The sequence below is a fragment of the Apis florea genome, unplaced genomic scaffold, assembly GCF_048593485.1.
Source record: "Apis florea isolate Af1SG1 unplaced genomic scaffold, ASM4859348v1 contig_2495_pilon, whole genome shotgun sequence".
NCBI classification, from domain to species: domain Eukaryota; kingdom Metazoa; phylum Arthropoda; class Insecta; order Hymenoptera; family Apidae; genus Apis; species Apis florea.
Genome location: NW_028256595.1, coordinates 3797439 through 3820196, shown reverse-complemented (window position 1 = coordinate 3820196; position 22758 = coordinate 3797439). Strand labels below are relative to the sequence as shown.

The 22758-nt window shown below is 45.2% G+C and overlaps 1 protein-coding gene across 27 annotated transcripts in view; it reads left to right on the top strand.

Moving 5' to 3' along the window:
- Positions 1 to 22758, top strand: part of LOC100865513 (uncharacterized) — a 141501-nt gene that overhangs the window by 65398 nt on the left and 53345 nt on the right. For 2 of the 27 annotated variants that reach the window (XM_086906531.1, XM_086906515.1), the window contains exon 1: positions 13356 to 14422. The exons of 22 other annotated variants lie outside the window; for them this stretch is intronic. In XM_086906531.1, coding sequence (XP_086762657.1) covers positions 14260 to 14422 — 163 coding nt within the window. In that variant the 5' untranslated portion in view covers positions 13356 to 14259. Of the gene's footprint in view, positions 1 to 13355; positions 14423 to 22758 lie in introns of those variants that run through there. 3 more of the 27 variants (XM_086906508.1, XM_086906503.1, XM_086906507.1) reach the window with 3 other exon arrangements.

Sequence of the window (22758 nt, the reverse complement as noted above, 5' to 3'; positions counted from 1 at the left end):
TCTCTCTCTCTCTCTCTCTCTCTCTCCTCGATCCGCGTCGCGTCGATCCGTAAAAAGCTGCGTTCAAATTATTCCGGATCGTTGAACGAGTCGCGAAAAAGAGAGATTTCTCACCGTCGATTCCGTGATTTTCCCTCCTTTAAATCGTTGTCGTTGGCTCGATTAAACAGGCCACTCGTAGGATACTCGTCGAACGCGATTTCGAGATAGAAGGGAACTTTATTATATTACGGAAAGTGAAAATAGAGAGGTTTTTTCCTTCCTCCTCGTTGTTGTTGTTGTTGTTGTTGTTCGCTTCGGTTTCACATCGGTGCAATTTACTCATTACCCCATGTCGTAAAGGAAATTGCAGGAACTTTTCAAGGAGAGAAGCTCGAGATAGAGAAAAAGAGAGGAGGAGAAGGAAGAAGAAGAAAAAGAAGGAAAAAGAAAGAGAGAGAGAGAAAAGGAAAAAGGCGAAGCCGAGGCGTGCTACGTCTACGTTCTGAGAAGTTGGTAACGCGATAGTAGGTTGTCGAAGTCGTAAGAACGATCGTCGTAATCCAATGCGCGCTCCAAGACATTTAAACCGCAGCGATTCCGTTCCAGTCGAACTGTTTTCTTGTTCCCTTTTCAGCCGATACCACCCATCATTAATACCCGCCGTCTGTCATTTTCCCCTTCTCGCTCGCCCTTCTCCCCCTCTCTTCCGTCAATCGCCGGGTTAACTTATTAATTATACCCGGCTGACCTCCCTTTTCGAACCGATCGTGTATCGACCTTAATTGGATCCGTTTCGTCTTGTTCCTCTCTCGCGAAATTCGGATCCAACGAACGTCCATCAAGCCTACGAAAACCGTCCGTTGATTCGTTCGAACGTTCCTCGTCGTTGACGAGGTTAATCAGGATGCAGGAATACTTTCTGGCCAAATAATCGTTTCAAACGATCCACGCCACCCACGTCGCAATCTGCATACCTTCGTGCATGCTCGTTCTTCTCGTTTAAATTCCGACCGAATTAACCCCCGCACTTGTTCCAACTCGCGTCATTTCTAAGAATACACGAAACCGTTCGGAAAACGTGAAGGAAGAAAAGGAAGACTTCTACTTCTACCTCTTTGGTGGAGGAAACGATAAAAGATAAATTCCAACAATTCCTGTTTTATCAATCCTAGCCGCGAACGAGAAGATGATCGATTACGCGTACAAGCGGAAGAGAAGATATCACGGCCTTTCCGTGCAACATTGATATACGCCTACGATCTCTTATTTTCTTCCCCTCTTTACGTCGATCGACTGGGAATCGATAATTTTCCGGCAAATTGATTTCTTTCTCGTCATCGCGCGCCGATCTATCGAAATCCGATGAATTGAAAATATTTTCGTGGTTTTTATTCTTATTCGTATCTTGGAGCAAAGGATCGCAAGATTCTTTGACGAGTTTTTTCTATTTTAATTTTTCATCAGTTCCTCTTTATCCCTCGATATCGATTTAACGAAAACGCACTGTCGTTATCGTTTCTATCGTTTCTATCTAATCGTTTAATTATTTTTAAACGTCTCTCCTTAAAAAGTGCAATTCAACGAAACTGTGTTCCCAAGTTCAACGCCTCTCTCGATTACCTTACAAATTAGCCGGTTAATATTTGAAGATCCGTCGAGCATTTAGCCCGCGGATCACAGTTGGCCAAAACTGCGCTCACAACTTGTAAGCGTCCCGAAATCTCTCGTTACTATATCCATCCCCCGGTTTCATCCCGAGTTCACACAATTTCGACCTTTATCATCCGGTGTGTTGGTTAATTCGCGTGACAACAAGGCGAACGATAAAGGTACCGATAAAACATGGTTAATTTTCTTTATTCCGTTCGGTATATAGTTGCCGGTAAATAATTATGTGCCCTGTCAATTCGCAAACCCCGATCGTTTGTTGTTCGTCGGTTGTTCCATCAATTCGTTGTTGCAACGAATTTACTTTGCGGAGTTTCCAACGAATTTCGACCGAACGAATTTTAACCAATTCTTTTTCTCTCTCTCTCTCTCTCTTTCCTCTCTCTTTTCCCTTTCTTGGGAATGCAATTTGCGCGCAGACGAAAAAAAACCTTCTCATTTCGCCGACCTACATTTTCCGATATACCTATAGGGACATTTTCGATATTTCGGACGCCATTAGTCGTTGGGTTAACGTCGGGTTTGAAAGGTCTTTCGTACAGGAAGTTGGATGTCGCGGCACGTTTCAATATCTCTACGGATATTTTCGACTAAAAATGGCAAGATGAGTGGAAGTTCCATTAAATTTGAGGGTTTTTGGAGAAAGTCTGGTTGGATAATCACGTCCATATAATCGTTGGCGCGATGCGTTAGAGAAGTTAATCCATTTCACGAAGGAGAAAAAAAAGTGGTTTTTTCCCAACGGGGAAGGTCTAATTGAATCGGAGCCTAAATAGTTCGATCTGATCGTGTGGTTAAGCTCCTTTTGCTGGAAAAAAAAAAAAAAAAACAGGACTGGAAATGAATCAAGTCTTGAATCGATGTATCTCGTGGATAAAAAAATTAGTAATATCAAAATTATTTCATTCGCGCTTCTCAGATAGATTAAACGTGTTAGAACAATATTCGAATATATTTCCACCCGGTTTAGCGGTTAAATAAGAGAAAGAGAAAACGCGACGAGCATTTATCGAAAGCGATTGATCCGAAGTTTACGTTTATCAATTTACGATAAACGTAAGTTGTCTTGATTTTTACAAGAGAGACTCGCGAACAATTGTGAAATGTGATGATCGCGATTCTTTCTTAATTATCGTTTCCAAGATTTTAACAATTCGTCATAAACGAGAAGGTTGTTGGAGAAATTCCGATTTCAGCCTCGACACTGTTCGTCGAATACGCTTTATGAATCATACGGAATCATTGCTTGATTATATCGTGGAAACGATTCGTATTTATTCCAATCGCTCGATATCGACGTGGCGAATCGATCGAGCGTAATCGAATCGAGTCAAAACGAAAAACGCATTCTCAGGCGAGAATGTGATTAATCGATGGATTTTTACCTTTCTTAGTCACCTTCTCGAGATATTACGCGATTGATAAGCGCGAGGATGGAGAACAAAATCGAAGAGAAACGAGAGAGAGAAAGAGAGAGAAGAAAACCTTAAACCGCCCACAGCTGCTTAGAAACGAGAAGTCTAACGCAATTATACGGATCCCGTGCATTTGCCGCAACGGCTTCCGCCTTTTCTCGACCTTCCGCCGAGATGCGAAAACCACGATCGAGATTCGCCTTCCCTCGAACCCCACCTAGCCTCTCGTCGGTGACGTTATCGCGCACAACGATCGTGGAACTTTACACTTTATATTTTCTGACATCTGACATTTTTTTTCTTCTTTTTCCTTTCTTTTTAACGATAGCATAATGAAGATAACGTGACTACGCGTTGAAAGGCGAGGATTAATCAGGCTCGAAATTAATACAAACGGGGAGTTTTACAGTGGGAAAACTTTTTTAAACGTTGGTGCGCGAAATAAAGGAGGAATCGTGGAGGTTGGTTCACCGATCCGCACCACCTTGTCCCCCCAAGCATAGTTTTACAAACTTTTAAAAAACTTACCCTCTCCGAAAAACTTTGCCCGCTCTCCGATAAATACCTTTGCCCCTCCAGACCCGAGAAATATCGGTAAAATTCGGCGGTGGAACAAACGGTGGAAATAAGAGATCCAGAAACATTTCGTGTTCCCCGACTCGGAACGAAAATATCGGAGGTGGTGGTATATATATATATATATTCGTTTGGAAAGGGAGAGGAGGAGCCACGAAACGAGCGGAGGAAATAAACATTGAATTTCCAGTTTCCGCGTGGCAGGAACATCTGACGGATTACTGGTTGCACGGGTAGCCGGTTCCTCCGAGTAACACGAACAATGAGAACTCCGGAAGTGCACAACGAACGGCCCGCTGACTATTAAAACTCGGCCTGTTTCCTAGCGTTTGGTGGGATACCGTTTTTCGGGCAGAAACTTCGCCCTAATATCGTATCCCTTCGCGATTTCATTGAAACCGTACGGATTTATACAGACTGCTTTTTTTTTTTTTGTTTCATCATCCTTCCTCGTTTCCTGCTTTTGTTTTCCACGACTTTTTTTCCCCACAGAGATATATATATATATATCCTCGCGGATGGAACGTATCGATGATTCCAGGGAAGAATAAATGAGCCTGGCGAGGAGAGAGATATATTCGGTATTATAAACATACCGATCGATGGACGATGGGAATGGCGAATTTATTCAATTTCATGTTTCTGACGAATGATTGTTTAATCATTTTTTTTTTTTTTTTTATTATTATTATTTCTATCCAGATTAGCTCCATTTCGAGAACTCGTCAATTGAAAATAATTTGTGCCACGAAATATAATATTCATAGCGGTTTTTCAGAGCGAGGAACGAGGCAATTTAGTCGAATTTCATTCGGACGTGATCGATCGGACACCAGCCTGGAATGAAAATGACTTTGTGTCTTTGGACGCGTTTTTACGCGTTTCCAGTGCACGGTTACAATTGGTGGTAATGTGTACGGTGTTTAATAACACTTGAGCTGGGATTTGCTATTGAGTTACACGCGGCATGCCGATACCGTTGGAAACGTCATCAAGTTTTAGTAAACGTTATCGTTACCGCGTGGCGTTCCATCGCGAGGAAAAAAAAATCGCGTGCCTACTTTTTTTTTTTCTTTCCTTTTTTTTTTTTTTTTTTTGCGATAATACTCGTTCTACTAACATTCCATTTCAAACAATGAATTTTTCGTCGCGTTGCACAAAAGTGAAACCGTTTCTCATTTTCTTTTTTAAACGCCACGAAATTCCTCTCTGCGATTGTTCCCCATGTAAAAACAGTTTCTGCAGACACAGTGTTTTTTTTTTTTTTTTTTTTTTTTTTTTTCAAAACTCGATCGAATCGTTAAAACGAAGATAACGTAACTACTATTAATTTTAGAAAGCTCGAGCACGAACTTTGCTCGAAAATGTTTCGAAACGATGTTTGCGAAAAACAACGGTCGCGGCGAGCAAACAACTTCTGCGTTGATCAACGATTACGAAGCATGGATGCATAAGAGACCCATAAGATTTCCAATGCATTCGAAATTAATCAAACAGCCGCGAGATCAACTCGCGTTAAAATCTGGAAAGCTCACCTATCCCCGGCATGTAGGCTTTGAAATTACGCCGCGGCGAGAGCAAACAACAGCCCGACCTCGCTCCTACTACAACCCTCCCCCGAAAAAGCCTGCATAATACGCTCTCGACGCTCTCAACCCCTTCGCATTTTCTCCGTTAACGAACCTTTTGCCTGCGTAGCAGAATCGTCTCTCTACGGTGGTTTCCCATCGTTCAAGCGAATTCGTCGAAACTGAAGCGAGAATGGAAATGGATCGATTTTTTGAATTCGATGAATTTGAAAGAATTCGATTTGTTCGAATTACGACAGAGGCGTGAAAAATTGATTAGCTTGATCGGTCGTCGAAACGGCCTTGATTTTATTATATCATCGCGATATTAGAGCAATTAAAACCGGTTATTATTGCACTGTTCACGTTGCGTAAGAAAAAGAATTTTGTTATTTTGTCGCGTTGATAGAGTCGGTGTTTAATTGCGACGTTTCTTACGTTTCGCGTTTCCGCTCGACCCGTTGCTTGCTTCTCAGTTATTACGATTTAACTGACCTATCCGCGCAAGCTTTTCCTCCTCAAACAGGAGAAGAAGGAGAGTGCGATACAACGAGAGAGAGAGAAGGAGGGAGGGAAGAAGGGAAATTTGCATAGTTACTCAATTTCCTCCGCGGCTATTACCCGAGATTGTCACTCAGCGTTAACTTAATCCGATTCCAGGTATTCAGGGGGTTGTAGACCCGTCTCGAAAGATCTACGCTATTAAATAGACGCTTTTTCCGATACACACAAATACTCTGCCAGCGAATTAACGTGCGCAATCATCGCACCGTTTCACCCATTAGAAGAAAAGCTGCGTTTCCTCCAACCTTCGCGATCAATTGGGACGAGGAGCCACTTGCTCCACGACTAAAATCTCTAATAATCCGTGTTGTTTTTCCTAATGAAAGAATTCGTTTCGAGATTACGTTGGAGGAGTTCGAAAACGGAGCGAAGTCTGTTTACTCTGTGAGAAACTGAGGAGGTATCTGTTGTAAGAGGTAATCGAAATTTCGAGTAAAGCTACTCGAAGCAATAATTTCATTTAAAACGTTCGAATAATAATATCTATTCGTGATCGCTATAAAGCGGATAAATCTTCGTATAACCTGCTTTCGATGCTTTTGAATAATAAATTGTCGGAAGTAACTGGTCGAAGTAACTCTACTCTTAACTTCGACTGTTAAAATTTCACCCGTCTCGGATTCTACGTACGCGAAACTTACTTCTATGTTTCCTCGCTTTCATCGAGATAATGTTACTCCACATTATTCGTCTCTTCTCCTTCCACTGCTCGTCTCTCTCTCTCTCTCTCTCTTTTGCACGAGTTTTCGCGATTATTGGCAAAAACGTGGAATCTTTTTTTTCTTTTTTCTTTTTCCTCCGTGCGAACTACTTTGGGCAGAGACGAGAATCATCGAGAGCACTCGAGTTCTCGGGATGCGAGATCCCGTCACGGTATAGTCGTGAGAAACCGACAGGCTCATTGGCACCTCTTACTTTCCACACGCGAGAACCCGATATCCTTCGAATTCGCAATCTCCTTTTCACCTGCGACGTCCTTTTCAACGACACGCTCGCGTTAACACAACGCGTCGCTGATCAGACGACGTGCGGTTGCGCAATTCCCTTACCCACTCCGAACTGAGCGGCCGAGAAATCGTGTAATTATCGAAGATGCGTCGAAGCAGGGATGTAAACCTCGATTTTTAAATCTTTTTTCATTCGAGCATTTTTTTTTTTTTTTTTAATCATTCGGGAATTCGCTCAATTTGCGAGAAAATTTTTTTTTTTTTTTTTTTTTTTTTACGAAAATAAATCTGGAAGAAAAATGGGCATCGAATTATCCGTCGTTATCGTTTGTGACCGAGTAGCAATCTTGCCTATTCCCGACCATCCATCGGTTTTGTTTTCACTTTCTTGTCATCCTCGACTCTCGAGGACGACATTCTTTATTTGGCGGCGTTTATTCCCGCCAACTGCGCGTTTTCCAACAATTCCAGAACAGGTTCCCCGCCATCGTGTCGGCATTTAAGTCTCATCTCATGGGAGGGAGAAAAAAGAAAAAGAAAAAACGGACGAATATCCCCTCTCAATTAAATTTCACGAAACGACTATGGCGAAACGATGATCGGTTTTAATCGCGGATCGAACTTTTTCCTCTCTCGTCATTCTCCTCTCGTTCCTCATCATCTCGTTTGCCGGTATGCAAATGACAGTCGCGTTGACATTGGGATTAGAGAATCCGCATACGATCACGCGGATCCCTTGGCAAACGAAAAAGCAACCCGGTTCGATAACTCTTACGAGTCATCGCTGCGAGTCACGTTTGTACACGATGAACGGCGCGCGTAACAACGTCAGTTATTCCGTCATTACGTATCCATCGCGATTCTTTATCCTTCATTTACGGTATTTTTCATATTTGTTATTCATATTTCGATATATTCTTGCTATACCTTTGCAGATTCGAACCAACGTTTCGATTCAATTCTTCTTCGTTGATATGTAATAAGCATTTATTTTATTGTTAGTAAAGACGCGTCGAATCGAGTTAAAATCGCGAGAGTTTCCGCCCTTCCTCTTTTTTTTTTTCACTTCCGTTTTTCACCGCCTCCTCTGGCGGAGGAATCGAGAATCGCCTCTGGACATTTATTAAAAGAACATTTTTAATCATCGCGGACCCCTTTTAAAAATTCACTCGGATTCGGTAGACCGACAATAGAAAGAGGTTAATTTTAAACCTGGGCGATAAAAAGGAGAGATTCCAACCGAATCTGGCTCTTCTATTAATCCCCGGTAAAGCCGGGAAGAATGATGTTTATCGGCTGGTTGATAAAAAAATTTTTACACCAGTTACAAAAAAAAAAAGAAAAAGAATCCTTTCTCCGCCTAATCCGCCTACCTATCTCATTATCCGTAAAAATTGAAAGAATGGAGAATTGGAGAGAGAGAAAGAATAGTTCCGCGTTTCTTTCTCAACGGTTAACCACCACGTTGATCGCTCGAATTCAAAAGACTCTTCGCTCTCTATTCGCCCACTCCATATTCGAATTAGTAATAATCGTCGGTCGACCTTCGAATGGAAACGATAATTTAATTCTCCAGCTAGGCAAAGAAAAAAAATATCATATCATTTCTGCAGCCAGAAACGACGGTCGCTCGTTAATCAGAATGACTGCTCTATTCGCACCGCTATCGTGACACGAAGCTCTATCTAACCGGCGATTGCCTACGCGCAGTACTCGATTCATACCGGCCAACACTTGGTGGAGCGAGGCATACCGACGCCATTCTAGAATCCGCGCAGCTCGTTTTTTTTAATAGGTCGGTTACGTAAGAAGCGACTCAGAAGCGAAAAAAGAAAGAAAAAAGGAGGATGATTACGCAAAAGCGCCGTGGAATATATTTTTCTTCGTCCTTTCGTTCGTGGACGAAAGTTGAAATTGGTTGGCAGCTGGTTTTGGTGGAAACGAAACGGCGTTTCGTGCATTCGTAACTGGCACGCGCGGAATAATTAACCACGTGCACGCGCCACGCAACCGATCCGACAGGACAAATTGCACCTGATTCCGCTTTCACGCGTCTGCCATGAATTCGCTCGGATCGCGTATCGACTCGAAAATCGACTCGCTTTTAAAACAATGTCAGAATTTCAGTAGAGAGAAGTAGTAGGAGATGAGCATCGAGGTAAGATTCGATGATCAAGATTTTTCTTTCCTTCTTGATCCTTTCCCAAAGGGATTTAAAAACTCGAGATTTTTCCCTTTGACTGTAATCGTATCGTTCAACCCGTCGGCGGATAACTTTAAAGGTGGAAACTCTGTTATAACGTTCCAGCCAGTTTCCTCGTGTCCGTTACAGCAGCGGAATTTCGAACCTTTTCGCTCGACGATATCGTTGCTGGAGGCCAAGTTGCTCGAGTTGCTAAGTTTTCTCGCGTAAAACGTAATTGTTATGGCGGGATGATACAAGATTTTCCCGAGCGGTATTCGTCTCGATTCGGGTGCCATTTGTACGCAACAACAACAATAACAACAGGGTGAAAACAGTCGCGGATTAGAATTTTAAACGATGGTAATATCGACGATCCGGGGATGCAGGAGGAGAGGTGGTTGGTGGTGGGCCAGGCTTCGAACTTGCTAATGGCTCTTTTACCAACTTGCCGATAGATCTCGCCAAGTTCGCACTTAACCACTCGCGTTTTCCCGCATTTTTCGACGCCACCCCGGTAATTACGTTGATGGCCTTTTGTCACCGTTCCAGCGAATTTCCTTCGGACCATTAGCATCTTCCCCCCTGGATAACGTAACGTTAAACGACGTGTCTTCGATCGTCGATCAAACTCGAACGAAAGTTCGCTCGGACGAACTTCTTTCGAACAAATTGGTTCGAACAACGTTTCGTGCGAGATGGAATTTCGAATTATTCGTCGCTCGTTAAATATTAACGATTTTAGAATTTTAGAATGTATTAATCCCTTGCGACTCCACGCACGTTTCACGCGGCAACTCGAGTGGCCAGTGATTTATAATCCAATTAATAAGAGCGCATCTCTTTGTTTCTCTGCTAACAAGTGTGTATGAAAATTATTATTATCTGTCTAAGACACATATAAAAAAAAGATTTTCGCGGATCAAGGAAAAAACATCCCGTGGATATTAAGAGTTAAAACACATCGCAAGTGTACACACCTTCGAAATAGCGATGAATCTGGTATCGCTTCGGCCTTGAATCTACAACGAGGTATGCAAAAGAAAAAAGAAAAAATCGCATCAATCTAACATTACGTTGGAATAAACGTAAAAAGGAATTACAACCAATTGATCGGCAAACTACATTCTACCGGTTCCATCGATCGTGTCGCGGATATCGTGTCGACGGAATATGAAGGAACGAAATCCTGGGGATATATAATAAGGCGCGAAACCGGTTCCGATCGGGAAGAATTAATCAGGAATCGATAATACAAAATCGGATCGAGGAGGAGGATAAAAGCAGCGGAGCGTTTTCTCGGTCGAGTCGATAGTCGCGACCACAAAGGCCGGATGCCATCGGCGGTGCTCGCAGGTGGACGCGAGTTCTAATGCCGGAGCTGCTTTGCATCGCGAGCGGCATTGCAAGGCCAGCCGGCCGCAAGAATATCGGGCCCTCTGGCCGACTAGTTTCCAACCTAGTGCTGCGAATCGTCGATGGCGGACGCGTTTCGTCCAAGTCGGTTGCGTAATCAGCCGCGATATCACCGCCGATCGTCCACCACCACCGCCTCCTGCATCTCGACAGAGACGGGGAGATCTCGTGTCTTTTTCTCAACGAGTGGGCGGCGACTTCTTTGACGATGTTTCTGCTAATCGTTCCTCTCAAATCGAAGAGGCACGCGATGTTTGCCGATGAAAGAGGAATTAATAACGTCTCTCGATTCATGTTCAGCTTTTTCAGATTGTTTTCGCTGTTGCAAAAAAGAATTTAACAGTTTCTTCGACACGAAGCAAGCAAACATCGTCGGTTTCGAGAGAATACAGCTCTCCTTGAATTTGCAGGGATTTACTATTTCCCTCGATCTCCTCTTCTCCGCGCGTGTTTTCGAGAACGATAAACCGTTGGAAAACCAAAGATTTCTACGTCACGCGGGGAAATCGCCCGCAGGTTCTGCCGAGTGAATGAAAAACGGGGTCAGCCTCTCGAACCGTTTCCTTTTCAATCCTCAAAGAGTTGGACTCCGACGAGCTTCTCGCCTCCCTGCGCACCTCGGCATTTTCCCTCGAGTTCTTCCATTCCAGGCGGTACCACTTTTTTCCCCGACAACTCTCCCTCCCTCTCTCTCTCTCTCTCTCTCTCATGGTCATTATCATCGAACGAGAGCTCCGTTGTTAATAGTTTTCTCGAGCTCCAACTTAGTCTTATCGTCTTGGGATCGATTCGAGTTGACGTATCCTTCTCCTATTTCGATTTAAATTATACGTGCGATGCGATTATCTTTAATTGTTGTACTCGCGACAAGTTCAACGTTCTTTTGGATCCGCCGAATGGATCACCGATCTATCGAGCATGGATTCTTTCCGTTCTTATTCACGGTCGATCTCTCCAAGTTCACGGATGATTTCAGATTTCCACGCATCGACGATCTCCTCGCCCAATTCCCGATAACCCAATCAATCCGCGAAAGAAAATGGCCAACGATTGCTTCGTATTATCCTTTCGGATAATTTTCTGAAAATTAGAACATATATATAGTAGTAGAAACTACTGCTCGAAATCGAGGTTGTAAATTGCGTTCGTGGCCGGTCGACAGGGCGGGGATTGAGCAGAGGAAGAAAGGTCGTTGGATGGAAAGGAAGGGGAAAGGATGGATCCGTTTCCGTTCTCGTTCAGAAGAGATCGAGGCAACTTGATTCGCGCATTACGGATGATTTACGGTATTCGAGAGCCGATGCGTTGCGTCACGCGTGGGACGGCTTGATTATCGGTAGCAACATTGGTTGGCTGCTACAATGCGATCCGTCCATCGTGACTATGCTTTATGAAAATGGGCTTAATTGCCTGTTAATCGCGCGGTGAAAATGTCGGTGATTAGTTTATCGTGTTGTTCGTTGCGGATCGGGTAGAAAGTAGGGAAGGAGAGTGAGATGAGATTTAATACGACGTGGAAGAAGTGGGTCGACGAGTGGGTTACGTGAATGAACGGGCAACGATATGCTTCTCGATAACTATGCTTTGATTTTCTATACTCTGGATCATACTTCCAGTTTCATCTCTTCAATGATCTCTTATTCTCGAAATCTCTCGTCTGAGCTAAGAAAAAAATAATACGCGATATTTCGATCCTGTGCACGTATCGTCGATCCATGGCTGGTGGGAAGTTCGTACGTCGCTTCTCTGCAAGCGTAGCGATTACCAAACCAAATTAACGAGCGTCATGGCGTCGATTTCTCGCTGCGAATTATCTTAACAATTAACCATCAGCCTTGCTACAAGTATCCAACAAGTATCTTTCCACAAATCGAGCGTTACGCGCTTTTCCCTCTGCTGAGGTTTTTTTTACGAGATCGATGTTTAACCAAGCGAGGAGATAGCAGCAAAGGATCAAAGGATCCATCAAGAGCACGGTTATTTGCCTTCGCGGTCCCGCCGGTATTTCGAGAATCGTTTCGCCGGTTGATACGCGAATGAATAGGCTGCGTCGTCGCCTTTTAAGGCGCCCTCTCTCTCTATACCGCGGGGAAAAAAGGAAAAACGCTCGTCGAATTAGCCGACTTTCGTCCCTTTGTATCTCTCGATTCGAGGAAACGTCTTTGAAGGCGAGGCGACGTCTCGTTATCGGTATCTCGGGGAAACGACAAACACCGTGTAATCGAGAAACGTTAAAGACGAGAATGGCGAGAAGTGTCAGAGTAATTTGAATATCGGTGGCAAGGCTTCTCGTCCGCGTCATCTCCTTTTTTTTTTCTTTTTTTCTTTTTTATCGACTCGCGAGGTTGCCCGTGAATAATGAGCTCCGTCGATCGATGGAATATTCATCGACGACCACGGCCGTGTGTGTTTCGTCTCGTATCTTTAAACAACCGAGAACCGCCACGTCCGCGATGAATTTCAATGTTATTTACGCCGAGAACGTGCCCGATCAACTCTTTGTCCAATAATCCACAGTAGCAGAAACTGTGTCTAATTCTTGTCACGAGTTTCCCGATCGGTCGAGAAACGCGTCGTTATCATCCTACCTTCATCCCTCGTCTCATCGATCGGTCAACGTTGGAAGAATCGCGAAACTGTCGAGCGTAAAATACGCAACTCGAAATAAAATCGATAATCGATGGAAACGAACGTTTCCTTCCATTTCCCATTAAAAGTGGATGGATCTCACCAATCGCCACGATTAGGAAATTAAAGAAGAAACGGCGCAGAAAAAAAGAGTATACATATATATATATATATATATATATTTTACCTCCTCTGTGTGTTTCTACAATGGCGTCTAGAAAATAAGTAGTAAACAATCGTAATCTATTTAAAGAAACCGGGTGATTACACAACCTGGATTGTTCGTACGTTGCATAGGAGATACGGGAACGATCGTGCATATCCCACTCCCTCGGAACGCTGTCTGTGTCGAAGGTGCACGCTGCCGAGCCAACAACTGTCCGTCGTCGAATCAGACCGACACCGTCGAGAGTGGGAGAGGCTCGAAGAAGGAGCAAGAAAGAGTTGCGAGGGACCTGTGGCTTCACAAGTCAGTCACACGGTCGTCGAGCATGCTCCACGCGGCCCGATCGAGAATCGACCGCGTTCGATAAAATCCCTCCTCGTTCCCTTTATCGAATCCAGTCCAAGTGCACACCGCACCATCTTCGACGCGTTTCGTGACGAAAAACTCGCTGCTCGCTATTCACGTGGCTGCTCTCGAGCGTGTGCGTGTGGTGAAGGGGGGGCTTCGTCGCGTGCTCGCCCATGTTTTCCCGGGAAGCGGAAGGCGCGGAATTTGTGAATCCGAGGCGAGGAGAGAGGAGCGGTTGCAGCTACTTTCGAGGAAGCGGTCGAGGAGGATGGTTCGTCCCCGAGGGGGGCGAAACGGAGCAGCGAGCGGTGGACAGCAGGCGGATCGATAGCGCGCGCTTTGCTCGCTGCACCTCGTGAGCGCACGCGACCTTTGGCGCGAGCCATCACCCCGCTTAAACACCCGATTAAATTTACATGGTGACGCAACCGCTCTGCCTATCTACGATGTGGCAAACTGCGAACAAGAAGCCAGTTACGAACTCTGTTACGCGACGATCGCGTTTCGCCACGTTTCTCTTCTTCCGTTGATCCCGTTCCTCGCATCTCGTGTTTCGAGAGGATTGGAAGGAGGAGGAGGAGGAGGAGGAGGAGTGCGTGATATTTTCCTCGCGGGGATCGAGTCGCTTCGCTTCGACGAAGCGCGCTTCGCCATCTCCGCATCCGTGGAACCGTGGTGATCGAGAGGAGGCAGGGGAGGGGAAAAAAGAGTGGAATGCGAAGAGTGGAGGGGGTGGTTTTTCGACGGTGGTGATTAAACGCAAAGAGGATTATGGCGATGAGGAGGAAACTCGGATGATATGGGAGGCGGCAACATGAACAGAGATATTCCGAGCAGCACCCTCGCGACTCTCAGGGGGATCCTAGTGAGCTCGCTGTCGAGAGAGAACTTGGGACCTCATGATCTTCCTGTGCAGGAGAATGGCAGGCATCGACCGTACAGGAAGGTGCACTTTCGCGAAGGTACATCCGGTAGTCGATGATCATTTAAATATAAACGGAGGAAGTGGCGCGCCCATCGTTGCCACGGTCTCTCTCTCTCTCTCTCTCTCTCTCTCTCTCTCTCTCTCTTTCTGCAACGTTGTTGCACGATTATCGAACGCTTCTGGGGCGGGATTGTGGAACGATTCGTTCGAGATTAGTGGCATCCAAGATAGGAATCGTGGATATTCTGGGATCCTCGAGGATCTTCTCTATTTGCTCCGATTTGATCTAGAACATTGGCGAGTTTACGAATCTATCTATATTAGTTGCAACTAATATGTTTCGGACTGAGAGTTTGTGTACGCATTAGTTGGAGGAGAGAGAGAGAGAGAGAGCGAGGGAGAAAAAAAGAGGAACAACGGGAGAGTTCGAGAGAAAGTAGAGAAAATTCCTCGGCGTTTCGATCGTTCGACGGTGAAAAAATGGAAAGGAAGTGCTCGACGAACTTTTATTTACGAGTTATTTGTTTCGCCTAATTTCCCGAAGCGCGATTTTCTCGAAACATCTTCGAGTTGCAAACGCGTGGCGTCATCGTCGAGGCTTCGAGATTGGTCATCGTCGAATTCGTTATTCCATTCACGACCTTAGCACGACGTCGTCCTTATGAATCGATCATGCCTATCCAACTTTCTAACAGACGTTGAGAAACACAGACGCGAGGTGTGGTTTGCGTCGATCCATCGGTCCGACTCGTTCCTTCCTTTTCGTTAGAGGAGCGACTCGAATATTCAAATATTCGAGTAAGGATTCTCTCCTTGTCGGATTCTCCGTTCTTCGAGGCTTCAACCAGACGAATGTACGCGCCATCGAATCCGGATTAGATCCGAGACACGCCCACGATCGGATATTTCTTTGATCATGCTTTCGTCGACGAGATCGAATTTACTACGAGAATGGTCTATAATAATTAATAGATCTTTTTCATCGCGGTGACGACAGCGACGAGAAATTTCGTAATTTGTTTCTTCCTTTCCGACGAAAAGACGCGTTAATTCGCGCGCGTGACGAGGTCGCGAACCGGACTTCTCTCCAAGTTGAACTGCGACGAAAGGTTTCCAGCGCGGTTAACTTCGGCCCTTACGCCGCTTCCTTTCCAGATTCCACGTAATTGCCGCGCGCGGCCACCGCGTTGTGACTAATAGATCTGCTGATGTCACGCGCTAAAAACTACGTTTCCGCGCTTGATAAACGACTGACGATTCATTCTCCTCTTTTTCCTCTCTCTCTCTCTCTCTCGTTCTTTAATTATCGAGCGCTAGTTTCGATTCGTTGGAAACGGAGTATCTCGGTTTCGAAGCGAGAAGAGACCCTTTTCCATCTACCCTTCTTTTTCCTAAACTTCTCTCCGCCGCGAAGCTTTTGATTGCTTCGCTTTTTCGCCTATCCGGATTCGCGGTTATTTCCTTTATCGAATCGAGATTCGATTACACCTGGCTATTGGAAATCTCTATTTTTCTTCCTTTTGAAAAAGTTTTATCGAGTTTCCGCGCGTGGGAAAAGGTCGCCTCTGTCACCGATTTCGATTACCGGTCTTTCGGAAAATCGGGGGAGGCGTGAAAATATCATCGCGAACGATACACGTATACACCGTCGTATGATGCGTACACCGATCGAACGCGTGACATTTCCTCCGTCTCTCTTTCAAAGGTTGATCGAAATTATTACCGAGACTTGCTGCCACCTGTCTCGAATCACGTTTTACAGAAACATGGAAAGATTGTTTCGTTCTGGTTCGGGGTCACCGTACCAACCGGAACGATCGTAGGAAATGAAAAGTTGGACGGTGGAAGGGGGAGAGTAAAACGGATTAAAACGGAGTGGGGGAGAGATATAATGTCGTGGGGATGAATCGGATCGACGTGTAGGTAACTCGATGGGATTGCGTGAATCGGAAGCGATGGGATTATTAATCGTGGCGCGCGTTGATTTACCTGATAATTAACAATTATCATCGAGCGATGTGACGTAATCAGAATGCGAAAACTGTTTCTGGTTTATCGTCGCGCCTCCATTTACATACATACGATAGATACGTCGTTCCTTCCTCCATTATTCCCGTGGAATAATTACGGATAAAATTTTCTATTCTTCCCCCCTCCCGTTCCTTTCTCTGTTTCTTTTTTTCCTTTTTTTTTTTTTTTTTTCCACCTTTCTGCCATTATTCGAACGCGATAAACGAGCGGAGGCAAGCTTTCTGAAACGGAATTTACGACCGCTTTGCGCGGCATACGTGCACTCGGAATCGCAATAAAACACGTTGCACGCGTGCGCGCGTTCCGCTACGCTAAATCTCGAGGCACGTTTTAATAATAATCGACATCAACGTTTCTTTTCTGTTGCAGGTGAGTATCTGATCGTAAAAGGGAAGAGGGTATGTGCACGAGCCAGCGATTGTTTTGCGTTGCGGTACGTAGAAAGGGAATGGCAGGGGATGGCCGAGTTAAATCCCTACCAGAAACTCGATCGAGTGATAAATGAATTCGTTGCATTCATCGCGCTTGATATTAAACATTGGGGCGGGAAATCGGGCTAATTACGAAACTTCGCACACTCCTTGAAATTAGAAACGAACGTTCCAATCGTTTCTTTCAATCGTTTTTTTTTTTTTTTTTATCATCGCGTTTATCCCTTTTTTCTTGAAATTCGATTACCGCGATGATATCGAATTCTGTACCATGCTTGTAATCGAATTTCACTCGGAACAACAGGTAAGGGAATGTTAGAGATCGGAGGGTTTTTTTTTTTTTTTTTTTTAAATTTCTATTTTTCGAACTCGCGGAAACGATTGTAAAATCGAAATTGAAATCGTACATTTTAGACATTCGTTGAAAGAAATAACTCCAAAGAGATATCATTTTCTAATCCACTAAATTGGAATTCCAATTGCAATACGATTTTTCCAAGCCGACGATCAACGATGCTCGATTCACTTTTAAAGGTATCATCCGGTATCAGTGTTGCGATGTTTGACGGCATCTATTATATAATATCTACGTCGAACGAAAAATATTTTCCAGCAGCAGGCCGCCTCGTTTTAACGAGATTGGCGATGCTTCGATTAGGGAATATACGTGACGGAGGAACGGTAAATTCACCCTGGTACTTGGACACCCCTCCCTTCCGTCTCTTCTCTCTCTCTCTCTCTCTCTCCCCCCTCGCCCTTCGAGTAATAACGTGTTCGTGCGAAATTGCGGCGCATCCTGCATTCTCGTTATATTTCATATGCACTTTGTCAAGCGCGCGAAGCCTCGAGATGGGACGAGAGGATTTCGCGGGCGTGAAGGAGAGGCCCTCCTCCTCGACACTTTATCCCAAGCCCTGCGCGGCAAAAGGGAACGGGCCGTGACGAGCAATTAATTCCCTGCTCGTCGAACATTTGACGCCATGAAAATTTCCTTCTTACTTCTTCCGTGATATTTCTTTCGCGAGAAATATTTCCTCGCCATTCTTGTCAAGTAAAAGAAAGAAAGAAAGAAAGAAAAGAAAAAGTCTAACTTTTCCCTCAGGTGGAAACCTAATTCGTCACCTTCGATAAACGAACGAAAAATACATTGTCGAAGCGTGTAACTCGCGTAGGCCGATAAAAGCGAATCGCGAATCTAACGTGTAACCGCGAATTTCGCGACGTTTAATTTGCGATAAGAGGCGACCGATAAAGCTAATTCACCGACTCGTCGGTCACAAGTGGTGGGGGAGAAGTAATGCTTGCCTCATATTTTATCCGCCGCAATTTATGACGTCCGCCGTGGTAAATAATCGCGCGAGATTAAGATACCTTATCGCTGACTAAGCGTTCTTCTCTATACTCGGCGAATTCGTTGTATCGAGCCAATTTTTCCAATACGACCTTATTGTACGTTTTTTTTCTTTCTTTTTTTTTTTTTTTCCCTCCCTCTCTCCCAATCCGTTCTTGGAGAGGATCTTGCAATAGAGTTAAGCGATCTGTCGATTCTCGAAACGTAGTAATCGGCGATTAATATCATAGCGTTGGAAACGGTTCTTGGTAGAGGCGAACCCCATGGAAATTCTGATCGATCGGATAGGATAGAAAGTATCGTTTCGACCGATTGACACCGATGGATGTTACGATTGGCACGGTGATTGACGCCTATCCGCTAGATGAGTTGCTCTATCGTGTCGGCGCAAAATCTGCTGCCTCTAACGATGATTCATCGTAGTGGAAAATTCCATCCATTTTGAGCCGCGCGATTAACGCGTCCCACTTTTTTCTCTTTTCTTTTCTTTTCTTTTTTTTTTAATGTCGTACGCTTTCTGCAATTTTATCCACCAACTTTCACGCGTTCTTATTTCGTCGACCGTTCTTCGTTGCGGCCAATTCTATCGATGATTCTATCTTCGCTCCGATCGAGAAGAAGACGATCCCCGGCTCGCCTTTTACGGTTCGATTCAACGGCGAAAGTAAGCAAGCAAGTAAGTAAGTAAGTAAGTAAGTAAGCGAGTGAGTGAGTGAGTGAGTGAGTAATTCCTTCGGTCGGAAATTTATCAGGAATCTAACGTGGATGAATTATTCATCGGCTTCCTCGATTGCGTCCATCATTCGCGTGAGACCGTTTCTTACGTGCGTGCGCCATTACGCGTGTGATAGACCCATCGTCGTGTAATGCTTTCGCTTCCATCGACGTATAAATACACGTCCCTCTTCGCGTCTTCCCTCGCGTAAACTGTCGCAATTTCAACGTCCTCCCGTAATCAACGTCCCTTGCGCTGCTCATCCGAGATTGGACGCAGGTCTGAACGCAAGTTTACGAGAAGATTTCGCAAAATAGTTTATCGATTCGAATTAGTATGCGAATAACTAGGCTAGAATCGAGAAATTAGTAGACCCTCTATCGATACTCTTGTCGAATCGAACCCTCGTTCAGCCGCATCGAATCCCACCGATTTCTCGAATACGGGATGATTCCGTTTCGTCGGAATTATTCTTATCAGGGAGAAGCCGCGATGGGCGCGAAATCCGCCAGCGTGTCCCGTGCACGAGGTGTGCAAGTTCATGTTGGTGAATGAGGGATTGATGGGTTCGTTTGCGAATCTTAATCCGGCCATTGTTGTGCCGCCGAATCGTAAACGGGGACACGATATCTCGCGAGACCTTTCCACGCTGGATCGAAATCCACCGGCATAAACGGATCAAGAAGATTATCCCGGATCGTCGTCGTCCGCCCCTTTCATCCTTCCTCTCGTCAAATCTGACCTGTGTAGTGTCTTCTTTTCGTAAACTTCTCCCCGCTTTCTCGAGAGAGGAGCCTTAGTTGGTTCGTTACCTATCTTTTTTTCCCGCTCTCTCGATCGTTCAACCGGGACTCGAGGTGTCGGTGAAAGTTGTTTGTCGTGGAGGATGAGGAGGGAGGGTTTGGTCTCTTCTTAGAAGCAATTTCGAAAACGATCGCCGCCCTGTGGTGATTGAAAAGTTTCGAGGAGATTGTTCGCCGACTACTTAGCGACCTACATACAGCGAGCTACCTTCGAGGTTCTGCTTTTTTTAGTTGGTTGGGCGGCACCTTGAAATTCTTTGCACCGCCTATCGGGAATATCCAGCGTACCCATTTTTCCGTTTTCCAGGACGATGGTTTAATTTCGACGTTGGCCGACCGAATTCACGCTGCCGCGAATTTCACGGGGGTGGAGGGAACGACGAACAGAAGCCGGCCGAGAAAACTTGCCGATTCATCTTTGTGTTTGGCAAACTTTACCAAACACCTCCGGAACAAAGGCGCCACTCCCTACGAATAGTAAGAAAAGTAATCACGGCCCTCTAAACCAGTCCGCGAAACTTTTCTCCCGATGCGGGAGAATCGATAGCCGAATTTTTCTCTCTTTCTCCCTCCCCCCTCGAACCCGCTGTAAAAAACGTGCCGTGTTTCGCTCTTTTGTTCCTTTCGAAATAGAATCGTAGAATCGATCATCTGCGAGTTTCGAATTCGAACCAATTCGAACGCGTATCGATCGTGAGGCTTAAATTTTCGAGACGAGTCTTCTTCTCTGCCCAGGGAAAAGAAGAAAAAAGAAAGCGAGCAAGCCAACTCTCGACTTGAAGACAGGCCAAATTCTGGAGCGTGCCGTCCGCGGCTTGTTCGCGACCGTGTTTCAATATCATTGGGGAAAAAACATCCCTCGGTCGGGGGATGTTGGAGGGTAATAAAATTTTTCGGCGGTGCTCCTCCTTTTTTTCGATTCGCCGCATGTAGCTTCGGATGTATTCCGTTGGTACGGTTCCAAGTGGGCACCGTTGAAAAAACTCGTCCGACGACCGCTAGATTTAGACGATGTTCCAACGTCGACCTCCTCCTCCTCTTCTTCTTCTTACTTCTCTTCCTTCTCCTGTCGTCTCTTCGCTCTTCGAGTAAGACGTACTGTTCTGGCCGCGGTTCCGAGTTATTAAAGCGTGGAACTAATTCCCTCGAAATTACGAGTAGTTGGAGGTCCATCAGGCAGCAGTAGTATATCGTTTCACCGATAAAAGCCCACTCGTTTCTTCTCCAACTGAGATTCCCTTCGTTCCTTCTGTGATCGAATCGGAGGGAAAAAAAAAAAAAAAGGAATCGATCTCTCTACCCTTCTTACATACGTTCTCTTCTCGAATAATTTAGTAAATGCTTCGTCAAATTCTAATCGCCTAATATTAACGCGTTTATACGCGCCTTTGATTCTGGATCATTCGATGAAACGGGGACAGGAAGCGATTATCAGGAGACTCGTTGTTGTTGAACCGATTATTATTAACCTCGAGTTCCCTCTTTTTCCTGACTCGATTCGCCTGGAAAGTTTCTCCGTGTACACCACGTGTCTCGTGAGAAAATTCCGGATGGATTTTAATTAATCGGCGAAGAGAAAGGGAGAGGAGGTCGAGAAAAAAAGGAAGACGTTTCGACGAAGCAATTATCGTGTGGGGAAGGCGGTGTTCCGGGTACGACGAAGCGTGACATCGGCCGCGCATCGAGCTCCTCCTTGGCTCGGAAATCCCCTACGTGGGAGAAGGAGGAGGAAAAGATCGGGGGGGGGGGGGGGGAGTTGTTCGATAACTCTCGATAACTCGCGGTCCGCGACAGAATCGTCTGTGCGGGGGAACAAAGAAGCTGCGACGTCGACATTATCTCGATCGAATAAAAATGGCCGAGTCCTTCGATACACTTGACATAAATCTCGCCAACGATAAAGCGGGGGCTGCTGCGGTAACGAGCAATACGTACGATCGTTAATGCCGGCAACCGCGATGGAAACGACTCCCTTCCATTCCAACCCTCGGCCATTTTGCGAAACCATTCTTTTTTTTCCCACCCTCTCTTTATTCTGTTCTTCTTCTTCTTCTTCTTCTTCTTCTTCTCGTTGTCTCTTCTCCTTCGATAGATCTGAACCGATATCTGGGTATCCAGAAAAGGGAACGTGAAAATCGCGAGGCACGTTTCCCTCCAAACATTTTATAGGCTAAATAACGAGGCCTCGTTCGAATCCTTGGATTTTTCATCGGAACCGCTTTAAATCTAAATTTCGAGAACCCTCCCTCGAGGATTGGCTGGAGGGGCGAATTTGGGGGAAAGGAATAAATTACGAAGCGAGAGTCCAGTCCAGTAATTTTGACCTGGAACCGTTCCACTCAGCCTCGTGTGCACGAATGAAAAGTTCTCTTTTCGCGTATATACTATAGGCTAGAGGAGGATCGATAATCGATGATCTTTTCCCGCTCGTGCACGATTTCCCCTCGTTGGAAAGATTTTGGCAATATGGAGAGAGAGAGAGAGGGAGAAAAAGATCGGAAGCCTTCGACTTGGAGATGGAAGATCCGATAGCGAATCGAACGGTGCTTTTACCTGGAATTCGTTTATCGTGTTCGTAGCGCGCCGTTCTATGTAGCGCGAACGGGGTGGCTCCGTCAATTTCATCACTGCGGATTTGCAAAACGCTACCGCGTGGATACCACGCTCGAAAATCTTTTTTAAACCAGAGACGGACGAGTTTTTCCCCCTCCTTGAAAAGGTGGCTTTTCGTTGCCCATTTTTCTATTATTATGGGCTCTATCAAATTGATTAATTTTTCAATTAATCGAAGGATTGATCTTTTTTCATTTTCGCTCTCTTTTTTCCTTTTTAAACTTGCGAAAAGAATTCATTCATCGTTTCTACGTATATCTTGGACGTAGTATTCATCTTACGGATTCTCCACGGAGAAAAAGGCGATCGTCCATCGCGTGGACGAAACGCCAAGTCACTAACGACGTTCTCTCTTCTCGCGTCTTTTCTTTTCTTGGTGAAATCCCAGCCGGTGGGAATTGTGTACCCAGCCGGGGCAACAGGAATCTC